The sequence below is a fragment of the Pongo abelii genome, chromosome 15, assembly GCF_028885655.2.
Source record: "Pongo abelii isolate AG06213 chromosome 15, NHGRI_mPonAbe1-v2.0_pri, whole genome shotgun sequence".
In the NCBI taxonomy this organism is placed as follows: Eukaryota; Metazoa; Chordata; class Mammalia; order Primates; family Hominidae; genus Pongo; species Pongo abelii.
The window spans coordinates 95,555,212-95,572,238 of NC_072000.2; the positions used below are offsets into that span (position 1 = coordinate 95,555,212).

General features: G+C 48.8%; 1 protein-coding gene across 21 annotated transcripts in view; it reads left to right on the top strand.

Annotated features, from left to right (window-relative positions):
• Positions 1–17,027, top strand: part of DGLUCY (D-glutamate cyclase) — a 163,805-nt gene that overhangs the window by 124,424 nt on the left and 22,354 nt on the right. For all 21 annotated transcript variants that reach the window (XM_054529645.2, XM_054529646.2, XM_024231174.3 and 18 more), the window contains 3 exon segments: positions 3,581–3,841; positions 11,023–11,122; positions 14,249–14,397. In XM_054529645.2, coding sequence (XP_054385620.2) covers positions 3,581–3,841; positions 11,023–11,122; positions 14,249–14,397 — 510 coding nt within the window.

Consider the following 17,027-nt stretch of genomic DNA (forward strand, 5'->3'; position numbering starts at 1 on the left):
AGGAAGGAAGGAAGGGAGGGAGGGAGGGAGAGAGGGAAGGGAGGGAGGGAGGGAGGGAGGCAGGGAGGGAAATGTCTGATTCTCTTCCCTGGGCATAGGAGCAAAAGTTGTCTTCCAATGACAGGGGCATCTGTAGTAACTACATTTCTTGCTGAACCACTGGACATAGCTCTTTGCCTGTTTGTCTTCTGTTAGGTTGTTCATGCATTAGTTCATTCTGTAGAGAATGTGGTTTCCTTTACATATAATCCTATAGTAAATTAAGGATATAAACCCACCACAGATACACCTCGTAGATTATGCTCATGACTGTGTATACATAAAGTATCTTACATAGGTGATCCCCTGGGTGGGTTTTTTTTTTCTTTTGAGATGTAGTCTCGCTCTGTTGCCCAGGCTGGAGTGCAGTGGTGTGATCTTGGCTCATTGCAACCGCCACCTCCTGGGTTCAAGCAGTTCTCGTGCCTCAGCCTCTCAGCGTAGCTGGGATTACAGGCATGTGCCACCATGTCTGGCTAATTTTGTAATTTTAGTAGAGCTGGGGTTTTGCCATGTTGGCCAGGCTTGTCTCAAACTCCTGGCCTCATGCAATCTGCCCACCTCAGCCTCCCGAAGTGCTGGGATTACAGGTGTGAGCCACTGTGCCCAGCCGGATTTTTTTTTTTTTTGAGACAGGTTCTTGTTCTGTCCTCCAGGCTGGAGTACAGTGGTACAATCACAGATCACTGCAGCCTCACTCTCCAGGGCTCAAGGTACCCTCCCACCTCAGCCTCCCAAGTACCTGGCACTACAGGTACACACCACCATGCTGGGCTAATTTTTAATTTTTTTTTGTAGAGATGGGGTCTCCCTGTGTTGCCCAGGCTGGTCTTGAACCCCTGGGTTCAAACAATCCTCCCTCCTCAGTCTCCCAAAGTGTTGAGATTACAGGCATGAGCCACTGCTCCTGGTGCTCTGGGTGGATATATCTTTAAAATTTCTGCCATACCTTCTCCTTCACAAACATTCTTACCCAAGCTGATGGCTCTCCATTTAGCACAGAGTCATGAGGGAAGATGAATTATTAACTCTACCATTAGCTCAGATTAAAAAAAAAAAAGTAATTGGGAAGTAAATTTATTGCAGATGTGGTGCACCCATTGCTTAATAAAACAAGCTAAGAGGTCAGCCACAAACACCACCAATCAATGCTGTGCAGACTGCAAGACGAAGCTTGAAGGATGAGGCTGGGGGAGGCAGATTTACAACTGTTGGATGTGTTGATGTCATCTGTTAAGGACCATCTTTAATCCTCAAGAATAACAGATGCTTTTGATCCCCACTATATTAAATAAGCAGATAGAAGATTCATAACAGCATCTTGAGCATTACTCACTGGGCATAACAATAGACCCAGTCAGTCATTTTTGAGAGGATGTTGGCTTGCATTTGAGGTGCCTGGGGAATATGAAGGGATATAGGGTTTATAGTAATGATTTTTGCACTGATGATAAAATCATCATAAATGTATTTGCCAATTTACAGTTGACCAAGTTCTCACTCTCCTCTTCTCCCTTTGGCGCTCACCATGCCCTAAGAAGTAGGTTACATCCCAATTTTTTTATTTAAAAATATTGTTCTTCTTCTCCTCGCCCCCCGTTTTTTTGAGACAGAGTCTTGCTCTGTCACCTAGGCTGGAGTGCAGTGGTGCGATCTTGGCTCACTGCAACCTCTGCCTCCCGAGTTGAAGCAATTCTCCTGCCTCAGCTGGGATAACAGGTGCCCGCCACCATGCCTGGCTAATTTTTGTATTTTTAGTAGAGACGGGGTTTCACTATGTTGGCCAGGCTGGTCTTGAACTCCTGACCTCGTGATCCGCCCACCTCGGCCTCCCAAAGTGCTGGGATTACAGGCGTGAGCCACCCTGCCCAGCCAACCCCGTGTCTTTCACATTCTCCAGGCACCTCAACTATAAGCCAGCATCCTCTCACATCCCTTCAGTCCACTGCTGATTTCAGCCACGGCCAGAGTGGAAGTTCTGTGTCCCACACTCTGCCTTTGCATGCACTGTTTTGCTCTGAGGTGACCTGAATGTAGACAAAGGCACAGTGGGACCTCATGAGGGCAGCTGCCTGGCTTGGTGGCCACTGGTGGGCATCTGTAGCACACACCGCAGCTTCCCTACTCGTATCCTCTGGGCCGCCTGGGTTCATCTGCATGGAATTATGGGCGACTCCCAGCACGACAGCCTCTTACCATAGGCTCGGGTCTCTGCTCCATCTGAGGATGCCCTCGGTCCCTCCAGAGTCTTCCTCATCACAGCAGGCACAGCCTGGTAGTGCAGAGGACTCAACGCCCTAATGGGCAGGTGGGTAAATGCCCAGTCTCCCTGTCCTCCGAGGACCCCACAGTTTCTTAGAGAATCTCAAGCTGTGCTGAGCCCCAGTTGCCTTTGAAGTTAACTTCCTCGCTCACAATCCTTTATTGTTTTTTTTCCGCTTTCCCCTCTTCTCACTTGCCTTTCCTGGGATCACCTCCCACTGAAATACTCGTGCCCAGCTCCTTGTGTCACGGTCTTCTTTGAGGGAATCCCCAACTAATGGTACCGTCTGTACCATTTCCCTTCCCTCTTATATATTCCCTGTATTAGTTAGGGTTTGCTAGAGTGCCGTAACCTAGAAGCCCTGGGATGCTTTGCTCAAATGCAACAGAAGTGTGTTCCTCTCTCACATAGCAGGCCAGGGTGGGTCTTCCAGGGTGAGTGTCCTGGGTCAGCAAGAAGGGGATCTGCTCCACTCAGTCACTCAGGGACCCTGCAGGTCTGCCATTACATCCTCTGACCCCCCCCAGGAGGTTCTGGCTGTCAGTACTCCAGGAGATTCTGGCTGTCAATACTCCAGCCGTGGGGAAAAGGGAACGAGCTTGGAGGTGCGTGTGGGAGGTGCATGCCAGGCCCAGAGGTGGCATGCGTCTCTTCCGTCACGATCCGGTAGAGAGAACCCAATCTCGCGGCCACACCTGACTGAAGGGAGGCTCCTGGGCCATTTACCCCTCTCTCCTTCACTGCTGCATTCAGGGGGCGGGGGCGGAATACACTGTGGTGAGCAATTTGCAGTCTCTGCCACAGCCCTCCAAAAAACAAAGCAAACAAACTAAAAACCCAAACTACTCTTACTATAAAGTTTCTACTTTAAAAATAATCACTTTTTGGCTGGGTGCGGTGGCTAATGCCTGTAATCCCAGCACTTTGGGAGGCCAAGGTGGGAAGATTGCTTGAGCCCGGGAGTTTGAGACCAGCCTGGGCAACATAGCAAGGTCCTGTCTTTTTAAAAAATGCCACAAAAACAATTAGCGGGGTGTGGTGGTGCGTGCCTGTAGCCCAGCTATTCAGGAGGGTGAGGCGGGAGGATCACTTGAGCCCAGGAGTTTGAGGCTGCAGTGAGCTGTGATTGCACCACTGCATTCCAGCCTAAATGACAGAGCAGAACCCTATCATAAATACATACATACAGACATACATACATACATACATACATACATACATAAAAACAATTTAAAAAATATAGTTATTTTACATTGTATTTTATTTTTGTCATTTCAGGGAACCGGGGGATTGGGCACCTGCTCTGTAAAGATGAGCTGCTGAAGGCCTCTCTCTCACTGTCCCATGCCCGCTCAGTGCTCATCACCACTGGGTTCCCCACGCATTTCAATCATGAGCCTCCAGAAGAGACAGACGGCCCACCAGGAGCTGTTGCTCTGGCCACCTTCCTGCAGGCCTTGGAGAAGGAGGTCGCCATAATCGTTGACCAGAGAGCCTGGAACTTGCACCAGAAGATTGTCGAAGATGCTGTTGAGCAAGGTGAGCAGTGAGATGGGCTTGGTCCATTTTCCCCAAATGGGCTTTGTGGACGGAGGCTGGAGGGAATCAGCATCTGCAGTACAGAGCATTCTCCTTCCAGCTCAGAACAACTCCGTTGTAAGCTGCATAGCCTGATTTCATAGACGAAGAGACTGAGGCTCTGAGAGGTCCAGGGGATTTTCCCAGGTGGAAATGGTGAGCTGGAATTTGAACTTGGGTCCACCAGGCTCCAAAGCATGGGGTCCTTCCTGCACACCTGCTGCTCTCCCTGTGTGATGCGGGGAATGACCTGCCAAGTATTCTTAGCAACCCAGGGCAGCCCTGGACCACCAGAGCTGGGGAGGGTAGTGGAGTATGAAGTGGCTGAAAGGCTCAGACAGCAGTCCCACCTGGTCGTGATGGGCAGGGCTGCACCTGGAGCACCCAGGTGGGCGTTATTGCTGTAGGTGTTGGAGACGTGAGGCTGTAATTCCACTATCTGTGTAACCAGATCAGCCTCGGGCTCAATGTGAACAACCGCTGCTCACCTCACCTCCACCCTGCAGGAAGTGTTATCAGGCATGAGCTGGAAGCCTGGTGAATCTCACCTGCCTCCCGCTACTGATCGCTCTGTGTCCCTCAAAATGCATTCTTCAGAGGTATGTTTTTTCCTTTTAGCATTCAAAAAGGGCTTTAAACCCAGTAAGGCATACCCTAAAGCACCCATTATGTCAGAAGTTTCCAAAAGCCTGTGTCTGTACGTGCAGAATCCATTTCATGCAACAAATGTGTGTTGAGCTCGAGTATGTGCCAGGCACTCTTAGGTTCTTGAGATCCACCCATGAGCAAAAGTGACAACAGTCCTGCCCCCACGGAGAGTATCTTCCAGCGTAGTGTGACAGACAAGAAACGACATGAAAGATGAATCAGTGTGTTCAAGTGATGATGCCGTGGGGAAAATGGACCAGGATGAGGAGACTGGAGAGTGAGGGGCTGGGCGGTGGCAGCAGTGGGGGGCAGCTGTCACTTTACACAGGATGGCCAGGAAGACCTCCTGGAGGAGGTGGCCTTTGAGTCCAGAATTCAGGTTGATGATGAGGGTGTGAGGCTTGGGCTGGCTGAGGGAAGGGCATCCTGTATTGTGGCAATGGCTGGGGCAGAGGCCATTAGGTGGAGTGGGGGCCCAGTGGGTTTAAGAAAGGATGACATGCTGGCTGACTGGCCTGGAATGAATGAGGAAAAGAGAAGTGGAACGAGGGACAGAGAGGTAACAGGGACCAGATGGGACAGGATCTCGCAGGACCCCGTGGGCAGCTGGGCTTTTGTTCTGGGTAAGATGGGGAGCCTGGGATTTCTCTGAGTCAGGGACAGCCATGTTCTGTGTGGGTTGTAAGCGATCACTGGGGTGCAGAGACAAGGGTGGAAACGGGCGACTGGTGAGTTATGGAAGGTGGGAGAGGAGGACGGTTTGGCATGGGGGTGCCTCATGGCACATCCCTTCAGCCCCACTTCTGATTTCAGCCGCCACTGCGGTGGATGTTCTGAGTCACATTGACCCGATTGGACCCTGCCACAAGCAAGGGCCCTGCAGGGCCTCTCCAAAGCCATGTGGAATCACTGGCTGATGATTCCAGGGCACCCTCAACCCCTGGGGGACAGGACCTGAGGTATAAGTGACACATTCTACAACATGGATGACCCTCGAGGACATCTTGAGAAGTGGATTAAGCCAGTCATATTGTATGACTCCACGCATATGACGTGCCTAGAGTAGGCAAACTCACAGGGCAGATAGAATGGTGGTTGCCAGTGGCTGGGAGGAGAGGGGAATGGGGAGTTGTTTATAGGTACAGGGGTTCAGTTTGGGATGATGAGAAAGTTCTGGAGATGAATGGGGGTGATGGTTGCACAACAATGTGAAATACTTTATGCTACTGAACTATACACCTGAAAATGGCTAAAACAGGCCGAGCACAGTGACTGTCTTTTGGACAGTCCCTTGTCTTTTGGAGACACACAGTTCCTGGTGGAACTGAGGCCCCACTCCCTAGAGCAGCAACCTTGAAGGTACACGTTCCCTCCTTCCCAGCCTCACTCTCCCTGTTCCCTCCCACCTGCTTCTTGGCACCATCTCCCAAGAGACCATCTGCACCCACGTCTCAAGTTCTGGTTTCAAAGAAACCCAAAGAGACAAAAAGTACAGATACAGAGGGCAGGGGGTATTGTGAGAAGTAGCCAGATGCTGTATCTATTTTGCAGGTACAGTCAACATGATTTCCAGATGGATTGGATGTGGGTGTGAGGAGAAGGATCAGGGCTTGCTCTAAGGTTTTCAGCCTGATAACTGGAAGGATGGAGTTTCTGTGAACTGAGATGGGGAAGACTAGCGGGTTTAGGGGTAAATCACGAGTCCAGGTTTGACATTTGCGCCCTGATGGAGGGATTGTAAAATGGTGCAGATGCTATGAAAAACAGATGGCAGTGGCTAAAACAATTAAAAATAGAAAATACCATATGGTCTAGTAATTCCACTTCCAGGCATATACCCCAGAAAAGGGAAAGCAGGGACTCAAGATATTTGTTCCCTAATGCTCATAGCACTTTATTTGCGACAGTCACGAGGCAGAACCAAACCAAGTGCCCATCGATGGATGAATAGATAAACAAAATGTGGTATATAATTATTACTCAGCCTTAAAAAGGCAGGAAATTCCAACACATGCTACAACATGGATGACCCTTGAGGACATCTTGAGAAGTGGATTAAGCCAGTCATATTATATGACTCCATGCATATGACGTGCCTAGAGTAGGCAAACTCACAGGGCAGAAAGTAGAATGGTGGTTGCCAGTGGCTGGGAGGAGAGGGGAATGAGCAGTTGTTTATAGGTACAGGGGTTCAGTTTGGAATGATGAGAAAGTTCTGGAGATGAATGGGGGTGATGGTTGCACAACAATGTGAAATACTTTATGCTACTGAACTATACACTTGAAAATGGCTAAAACAGGCTAGGCACAGTGACTCATGCCTGTAATCCCAGCGCTTTGGGAGACCGAGACAGGTGGATCGCTTGAGGTCAGGAGTTCAAGACCAGCCTGTCCAAAACCATGTTTCCACCAGGACCTGTGTGTCTCATAACAAAACCCCATTTCTTTTTTTTTTTTTTTTTTGAGACAGAGTCTGGCTGTCGCCCAGGCTGGAGTGCAGTGGCGTGATCTCAGTTCACTGCAAGCTCCGCCTCCCGGGTTCACGCTATTCTCCTGCCTCCCGAGTAGCTGGGACTACAGGTGCCCAGCACCACACCCAGATAATTCTTTTGTATTTTTAGTAGAGACAGGGTTTCACTGTGTTAGCCAGGATGGTCTTGATTTCCTGACCTCATGATCCGCCTGCCTCGGCCTCCCAAAGTGCTGGGATTACAGGCGTGAGCCACCGTGCCCGGCCAACAAAACCCCATTTCTACTAAAAATACAAAAATTAGCCAAGCGTGGTGGCTGGTGCACGCCTGTAATCCCATCTACCTGGAAGGCTGAGACACAAGAATCGCTTGAACCCAGGATGTGGAGGTTGCATTTAGCCGAGATCGCACCAATGCACTCCAGCCTGGGTGACAGAGTAAAACTGTCTCAAAATAAATAAATAAAAAGGCTAAAATGGTAAATTTTATGTTGCACGTATTTTACCATGATTTTTAAAAGAATGCAGGTTTGACCCTGTTAGGTATGAGGTGTGTCTATTAGACACACAGTGGAGAAGTCAAGGAGGCAGTTAGTGATATATAAAGAGTTCAGGAGAGCAGTGTGGGCAAGGAGAAATTGGGAGGCTGTTGGCGTGTTGGTGGGCTCTCAAGTCAAACTGCTGGGTGAGATCACTGTGGAAATAAATGGAGGCAGAGCAAAGGACCCAGGATTGCGTCCTGGGTCTCCCTGTGTTAAGAGGATGAGGAGAAGGGCAGAACAGCCAGCGAGGGAGACGCTGAGGCCAGAGGAAAGGCAAGGGGCCATGTTTCCGTAGAGCAGAGAGAGGCCTCGGGAGGAAGGGCTGGCGACAGCGTAGAGCACCACTCACAGGCCAGCCTCATTTCCATCTGACAACGGTGTTGCTGGGTATTTTCAGCTGCCCCCTTCCCAGAAGTCACTCTGCCCTCTGTGCTCACCTGACAGCCTGGCTTGGAGACGCCCACCAGACTCCACTCAGAGCTGGGTCTTGTCTCTTGTCCTCATGGGAGCTCGAGGGTAAAACTTGCTATATTGGATTTTACAGAACTTACATTACATTTGGATGAAGAAAGTAAAAGCAATTTGGCCTTTTAATGAAAATTATTTCAGCTCCGTTTCTAATAACCAAAGCCTAGGAAAAGTTTTAAAGAGGCTAGGTGCAGTGGCTCACCCCTGTAATCCCAGCACTTTGGAAGGCCAAGGCAGGCAGATCACCTGAGCTCAGGAGTTTGAGACCAGCCTGGCCAACATGGTGAAACCCTGTCTCTACCGAAAAAAATACAAAAATTAGCTGCGTGTGGTAGCACGCGCCTGTAGTCCTAGCTACTAGGGAGGCTGAGGCAGGAGAACCGCTTGAACCTGGGAAGTGGAGGTTGCAGTGAGCTGAAATTGTACCACTGCACTCCAGCCTGGGAGACAGAGTGATATTCCATCTTAGAAAAAAAAAAAGAGTTTTAAAGCTGACTAGGCATTGTCATTTCTTTCCTGTCTTGAGCATAGACGGACCATAGCTCTTTCTTCATAGCTCAGAAGTGGGAACCTCATCTTGCCTAGACCTTCCTTTTTGGGGATTCTCCTGTGTCCTTTCTCGTGTGTTCCCCACTTTGGGATACATTATGTTCCCTGCCCTCCTGGACTCCCTGGTACTTCTTACTAGTATCCTATATCCTTGATCCAATTTTGAGGCAATAAGAAAGAAACATCCTTTACTTAGCACTGACCGTGTGCACAACGGCCAGCCAGGTACTTAGCACACAGCACGTCATTGCCCTGTCGCGGTAGTCCTGGGAGGTGGGTGTTACCCCATTTTGTAGAGGAGGTAACCAATGGCTTGCATAGCTTGCCCAAGGTCACATAGCAAGGGAATGGTGTGACGTTCCCACCGAGGGCTGTTTAGCTCTAAGTTCAGCCCCCTTTCCAGATTGGCAGGCTGCCCCTCACAGCACAGGGAAGGGCTGGGTCATTCCCCTTTGTTGTGACTGTCCCCCAACCCCAAATTGCCACCTTATGGCTTCACATGTAGAATGTGTTCCGTGAGCATCATGATGACTAACAGCTACTTGCCTTCCCCACTTAGATGTGGGCTGAGGTTAGGGAGGGGGATGGGGAAGGAGCCACAGTGAGGGATCCTTTTTTTTTTTTGAGACAGAGTTTTGCCTTGTCGCCAGGCTGGAGTGCAGTGGCGCGATCTTGGCTCACTGCAACCTCCGACTCCCGAATTCAAGTGATTCTCCTGCCTCAGCCCCCCGAGTAGCTGGGATTACAGGTGCCCGCCACCATACCCAGCTAATTTTTGTATTTTTAGTAGAGACAGGTTTCACCACATTGGCCAGGATGATCTCAATCTCCTGACCTCGTGATCTGCCCGCCTCAGACTCCCAGGGTGCTGAGATTACAGGTGTGAGCCACCGTGCCTGGCCAGTGAGGGATTATTTAAGGATTCTGACAATGATTCTTGTTCCTCACCCCAACTTGCCCCATTGACCCACTGGGGTGGCAGTGGCAGCTCCCAAAGAGCTCAGGGGCAGCAGCATGGTGGAGTAGGTGGGGGTGGGAGCCACTGTCTGGAAGCTGCATTTGCAGGACAAGCATGCAGTTTTAACATGGGTGCGGTGCCTCCTTGGGCTGGCTCTACGTGAGGGGTGTGAGGGGCTGATGATAGAGATTGAGGAGCTGGCTGAAGCTCCTCCAAGGCTACTTTGGCAGCCATCCTGGGCTACAGAGCAGTATGGGAGCTCCTGCAGGACCAGCTAGACCATAACAGTGGGTCCAAGACACCCTGCTCCTGGCTCCTTGCCATCTTAAGCTCTGTGTGGAGACTTTGTCTTTGGCCAGTGACTATGCTGGGATTCTACCCCAACCTGTTGTGAGATAGATCGGTTAATGAAAACCAAGTTCATTTTATCTTATTTTGGGATTTTTGTGTATTTCCCACATATTCTACAACAATATGTGTTCTTTTGTCATTAGAAAAGGTCCTATTTTTAAGAGTCAAATTCACTTTGATTCACTTTTGGAAATCACTCCAATATAAGTAAGTATCCCAAGGCACAGACTCTGGGAATTTCCTTCAGTTGTTCTTGATCTTCCCTGAAGGTATGCACGGAGGTAGGGAGTGGGTGAGAATTTGGGGTGAGAATTGGAGCCATGAAACTGACATATATACATGGCCTTGCCCAAGTTGTTTGGCATCTCTGACCTTCAGTTTTCCTCATCTTTAAAATGGGGATAATGATGGTTTTTTTGGGTTTGTTTTTTGTTTTTGGTTTTTTTTTGAGATGGAGTCTTACTGTGTTGCCCAGGCTGGAGTGCAGTGGTGTGATCTCGGCTCACTGCAACCTCTGCCTCCCAGGTTCAAGCGGTTCTCCTGCCTCAGCCTCCTGAGTAGCTGGGACTATAGGTGCGTGCCACCACGCCAGGCAAATTTTTTCTGTTTTTAGTGGAGACAGGGTTTCACCATGTTAGCTGGGATGGTCTCAATCTCCTGACCTCGTGATCCACCCACCTTGGCCTCCCAAAGTGCTGGAATTACAGGCATGAGGCACCCGTGCCCAGCCCATGATGGTTTTTATCACATGGAATTGTAAAAATTAAATCAAGAATGTTCACACTGAGTGCTTAGCAGAGGGCTGGCACACTGTCACCGAGGGCACATAAATGTATGCTCAGCCCTCGTGATAGCAGTGGGCCAGAACAGGCCGCTGTTCCCACAGTATTATGGGCATCTTACATGCAGCATATTTGTTAGGCTGTATTAGCCCGATTCTGCCCTCCACTCCCGTCAACCCTAGAGTTTACCCAGGACCAAAAGTAAACTTAAATATTCTCTGTGTCATGGCCTTGGCTTACCTGACATGTTCTATGGATAGATGTTGTTCAATAACAGTAATGATACCCTTCAAAGAAGCTTTTGAAAAGCCAACGTGAATTTCCAGAATCCAACACTAGAGCTGATGTGTGCCCCACTTGCCTTTATTTTCAAGGTGTTCTGAAGATGCAGATCCCAATATTAACTTACCAAGGTGGATCAGTGGAAGCTGCTCAGGCATTCCTGTGCAAAAATGGGGACCCGCAGACACCTAGGTACGTATGTCGCATCCCAGTTTAAGTGGCGGATGGTGGAAACGCCCATATGCTCTTCACTTAGCCAACAAAGTTGTCTGCATACCCAAGCCCTTCAGAGGGAGTGAAGCCATGAGCCAAGGAAGATGGGTTCTCATGAACCAGACTAACAAATGAGGCTGGGGGGTTTCAAGGTGTCCTGGGGCCTCACAGAGCATCTCTGGAAGTAACAGGTCCCTGGGCAGCAGAGAGAGACAGCGTATCTTCCTGATAGAGGGGAAACATAGCACTAAAAAAAAAAAAAGACTAGAAGTTTCTCAGTCTCAAACTATGGGTCATGACATGTTAGAGAATAGTGAAATCATTTCAGTTAGGGTATCCAGCACCTTTGGAAAATGAAATAGAAATACAGCATCATTGTGTATCTTGTATAGTAATGGTGAGTACTCCCTCATAAGACTGTGTATGTGCAAGTGTGTGTATTTCTTACTGTGTGTTATGGTCAAACTTTTTTTTTTAGGGGGCGGGGATGGAGTCTTTATCTGTCGCCCAGGCTGGGGTACAGTGGCATGATCTCTGCTCACTACAACCTCCGCCTCCCAGGTGCCAGTGATTCTCCTGCCTCAGCCTCCCAAGTAGCTGGGATTACAGGCACGCACCATCACACCCAGCTAATTTTTCTATTTTTTAATAGAGACGGGGTTTCACCATGTTGGCCAGGCTGGTCTGGAACTCCTGGCCTCAGGTGATCCACCTGTCTCAGCCTCCCAAAGTGCTGGGATTACAGGTGTGAGCCACTGCACCTGGCCTCTCTGAACTATTTTTTAAGCTTACACTTCAATGGCGTAAAACTACACTCACATTGCTGTGCAGCCGTCATCACCATCCATCTGCAGAACTCTTTTCATCTTGCTAAACTGAAAGTCTGTGCTCCATTCAAAGATAATTCTCCATCTCCTCCTCAACCCAGCCTCTGGCAACCACAATTCTACTTACTGTCTTTGTGAGTCTGACTATTCGAGGCACCCTGTATAAGTGGAATCATCCAATATTTGTCCTTTTGTGACTGCTTATTTCACTTAGCATAATGTCCTCAATGTTCATTCATGTCACAGCATGTGCCAGAATGTCCTGCCTTTTTAAGGCTGAATAACATTCCCTTGTGTGTATAGACCACATTATGTTTTTGCATTCATCCGTCAGTGGGCACTGGGTTTGCTTCCTGCTCTTGGCTATGCTGAATACTGCTGCTATGAGCATGGGTGGACAAATATCTCCTTGAGTCTTTCACTTCTCCTGGACATACACATAGAAGTGAAATTGCTGGATCATATGGTATGTTCTATTTTTAATTTTTTGAGGAATGGCCATACTATTTTTTATAGCAGAGTTGAGATTTTTGAAGAACACTGTCTTGGAAGGATTGAGATGTAAAAGTACAATATGCATATTCTTTTTTTGAGACAGAATCTTGCTCTGTCGCCCAGTCTATAGTGCAGTGGCACAGTCTTGGCTCACTGCAGCCTCTGCCTCCCGGGTTCAAGTGATTCTCGTGCCTCAGCCTCCCAAGAAGCTGGGATTATAGGCACCCGCCACCATACCTGGCTAATTTTTTATATTTTTAGTAGAGACTGGGTTTCACCATGTTGACCAGGCTGGTCTCGAACTCCTGGCCTCAGGTGATCCACCTGCCTCGACCTCCTGAAGTGCTGAGATTGCAGGCATGAGCCACTGTGCCCAGCCTTTTTTTTTTTTTCCTTGAGACAGGGTCTCACTCTGTCACCCCAGGCTGGAGTGCAGTGGTGTGATCTTGGCTCACTGCAACCTCTGCCTCCTGGGCTCAGGCGATTCTCCCACCTCGGCCTGCCAAGGATAGCTGGGACTACAGGCACCTGCCACCACACCTGGCTAATTTCTGTATTTTTAGTAGAGACGAGGTTTCACCATGTTGCCCAGGCTGGTCTCAAACTCCTGGGCTCAAGTGATCTGCCTGCCTCGGCCTCCCAAAGAGCTGGGATTACAGGTATGAGCCACTGCGCCCAGGCTGCATGTTCTTAAATTGGATTGTCAAAACAGTAGTCCTGCTAATAATAATAGCAACAATAATCACTGTAACCAACACTGACTGAGCACTGAGTAGGTTCAGGGCTTCATGACAAGCGCCTCCTGTGCATTTTCTCATTTTTCCCTTTGAACACTGTGTGAGGTACACACTGTGGTCATGTCACCTTACAGATGCAGAAAATGAAGGTTAGGGAGGTTAAGCAATTTGCCCAACGCCCGTGACAGGAGGACCTGGAATCAGAACCCAGATGATCTGCTGCCACAGCCCACATTCTGACCGCTATGCCATCTGTGCCCCTTATTTTTGTTTCTATCTAAAGAAGTTTATCTTTGTGTTAGACTCATTCCTTTTGTATTTTGAGCCCTTTTCCTTCTGTTTTGTGTCTGTAAACTGAACAAATCCTAGAAGGGGCCAGCAGCAGGCCGATAGCAGCCAATACTCTCAGCCTCTTGGCCTGGCTGTCCCTGCTGGACAAAGGGGATCTGGGTGGGCACCAGCAATGTTCCCATCCCCATAGCAACCCTGACCATTGGCCTCCTGCTTTTATAGCCTCTGACCCTACTAAAGAAATTGCTGAGGATTCCAATGCTGGATTTTTTTTTTTTTTTCGAGATAGAGTCTTACTCTGTCGCCCAGGCTGGAGTGCAGTGGTGCTATCTCAGCTCACTGCAACCTCCGCCTCCCGGGTTCAAGTGATTTTCCTGCATCAGCCTCCCGAGTAGCTGGGACTACAAGCACCCACCACCATGCCCAGCTAATTTTTTAGTAGAGATGAGGTTTCACCGTGTTGGCCAGGCTGTTCTCAAACTCCTGACCTCAAGTGATCCACCTGCTTCGGCCTCCCAAAGTGCTGGAATTATAGGCATGAACCACCATGCCCAGCCCCAATGCTGTATCTTAAACTGATTTAATAGACTAGCCTCCAGCACAGGTCCTGGCCCAGAGTAGATGTGCCACCAAGTTCTGCAGGAATGAAGGAATCAAAGAAAGAGAGAAGCGTCCTTCTCACAAACACAAGAAGGTATGACCCAGCAAAGCAGCCACCTCTCCATAAGGATCCTCTGACCTTTGCTTCCCGGCAGATTTGACCACCTGGTGGCCATAGAGCGTGCCGGAAGGGCTGCCGATGGCAATTACTACAACGCAAGGAAGATGAACATCAAGCACTTGGTTGACCCCATTGACGATCTTTTTCTTGCTGCGAAGAAGATTCCTGGAATCTCATCAACTGGTAAGTATGGAGTACTGGGGATGCACCAAGAACGTGGCCCCGTGAAGTGTCTTTTGTTGTTGTTGTTATGGAGTCTTGCTCTGTCACCCAGGCTGGAGTGCAGTGGCACGATCTTGGCTCACTGCAACCTCCGCCTCCTGGGTTCGAGCGATTCTCCTGCCTCAGCCTCCCAAGTAGCTGGAATTACAGGCATGCACCACCACGCCTGGCTAATTTTTGTATGTTTGGTAGAGACGAGGTTTCACCACGTTGGCCAGGCTGGTCTGGAACTCCTGACCTCAAGTGATCTACCCGCCTCAGCCTCCCAAAGTGCTGGGATTACAGGCGTGAGCCACCGTGCTCAGCCTAAGTGTCTTTTTATTGACTATTAAACACATGACCAGAAAGAGTTATGTGGGGACCATCATTTTCCACTGCAAAGACGGTCTTTGTTCATTACAGTTGGTATAGACACTAATGACACTGCCATTTAGAAATCCAACATCCGCACAAGCAAGGGAGGGAAAGCATATTCTATTTGCCTGACTCTAAAGTAATAAAACTAATATTAAAGTAATATCAATAGTAAAATTGAGGCATGGCATATTATTTTGGTCATATAGGACAGAATGTACCATATATTATTTTATGAAGCATGTTAATTTAAAAATTATCTAATATATGATTAATATTTCGATTTTTTTTTTTTGAGACAGAGTCTCACTCTGTTGCCCAGGCTGGAGTGCAGTGGTACAATCTCAGCTCACTGCAACTTCCACCTCCTGGGCTCAAGCAATCCTCCCATCTCAGCCTCCCAAGTAGCTGGGACTACAGGGTGTGCTACCATGCTTGGGTAATGTCACGTGCATCTGTGTGAAGAGAGTCCACAAACAGGCTTTGTGTGAGCAACAAGGCTGTTTATTTCACCTGGGTGCAGGCAGGCTGAGTCCGAAAAAGGAGTCAGGGAAGGGTCATGGGATTATCATTAGTTCTTATAGGTTTGGGATAGGTGGTGGAGTTAGGAGCAATTTTTTTGCGGGCAGGGGGTGGATCTCACAAAGTACATTCTCAAGGGCAGGGAGAGTATTACACAGTACCTTCTTCAGGGCTGGGGAGGATATTACAAAGTACCTTCTCAAGGGTGGGGAGGGTGTATCGTACAAAGTACATTCACAAGGGCAGGGGAATATCACAAAGTACATTATCGCAAGGGCAGGGAGGGTGTATTGTCACAAAGTCAATTGATCAGTTAGGGTAGTGCAGGAACAAATCACAATGCTTGGAACATCATCAGTTAAGGCAGGAACTGACATTTTCACTTCTTTTGTGGATCTTCAGTTGCTTCAGGCCATCTGGATGTATACGTGCAGGTCACAGGGGATATGATGGCTTAGCTTGGGCTCAGAGGCCTGACAGGTAACTTGTTTTTTTTTTTTTTTTTTGAGACGGAGTCCCGCTCTGTTGTCAGTCTCGAATGCAGTGGTGCAATCCCGGCTCACTGCAAACCTCCGCCTCCCAGGTTTAAGCGATTCCCCTGCCTCAGCTTCCCGAGTAGCTAGGACTATAGGCGCATGCTACCACGCCCAGCTAATTTTTGTATTTTTAGTAGACATGGGGTTTCACCATGTTGGCCAAGATGGTCTCAATTTCTTGACCTCGTGATCCGCCTGCCTCGGCCTTCCAAAGTGCTGGGATTACAGGTGTGAGCCACCATGCCCGGCCGCTTGGCTAACTTTTAAACATTTTTTTGGTAGAGATGAGGTCTCACTATATTACTCAGCCTGGTCTCAAACTCCTGAGCTCAAGCTATCTTCCCACCTCAGCCTCCCAAAGTGTTTCAATTACAGGCGTGAGCCACTGAGCCTGGCCTTCAGTCGTTAATAATATAATAATATGGTCTGGGCGCGGTGGCTTACGCCTGTAATTCCAGCACTTTGGGAGGCCGAAGCAGGTGGATCACCTGAGCTCAGGAGTTCCAGACCAGCCTGGCCAACGTGGCAAAACCCCGTCTCTACTAAATATATAAAAAAATTAACCAGGCATGGTGGTGGGCACCTGTGATTCCAGCTCCTCGGGAGGCTGAGGCAAGAGAATTGCTTGAACCCAGGAGGTGGAAGTTACAGTGAGCCAAGATCGCACCACTGCACTCCAGCCTGGGCGACAAGAGCAAGACTCTGTCTCAAAAAAAAAAAAATAAATAATAATAATAATAATAATAATAATGTGATAATTTGTGTTTGCACAAAACTTTGTACTTTTCCAAGAGGCTTCACATTCATTGTAGTGTTTAAGCCTCTGTGAAAACCCTGTGAGGCAGGTAAGGTGAGTCCCAGGAGGTTTTCCCAGATCGCCCAGCTAATTAGTGTTGCTGGTAGCATTAGGAGTAGACTGCAGACTCCTGAGGCCCCAGCCCTTTATCAGGGAATCATGCCTTTATGAAATGCGGAAAGGCTTAGTGTAAGCCCCGAGGAGAACCTTTCTTCCCTCTGGGTGGGTCTTAGGCCCTGGGGTAATGAAGGCTTGTTTGTCATTCCATGTTTCCGAGTGTTTCCCAGACTCATTAGTCTCCTTTGGCTTTTGAGGTTTTGATGAGACAGTGAGAGCCTTCTGGGCTGATTAGAATGTTTCTGCAAATCGCCCTGGCCTTTCCC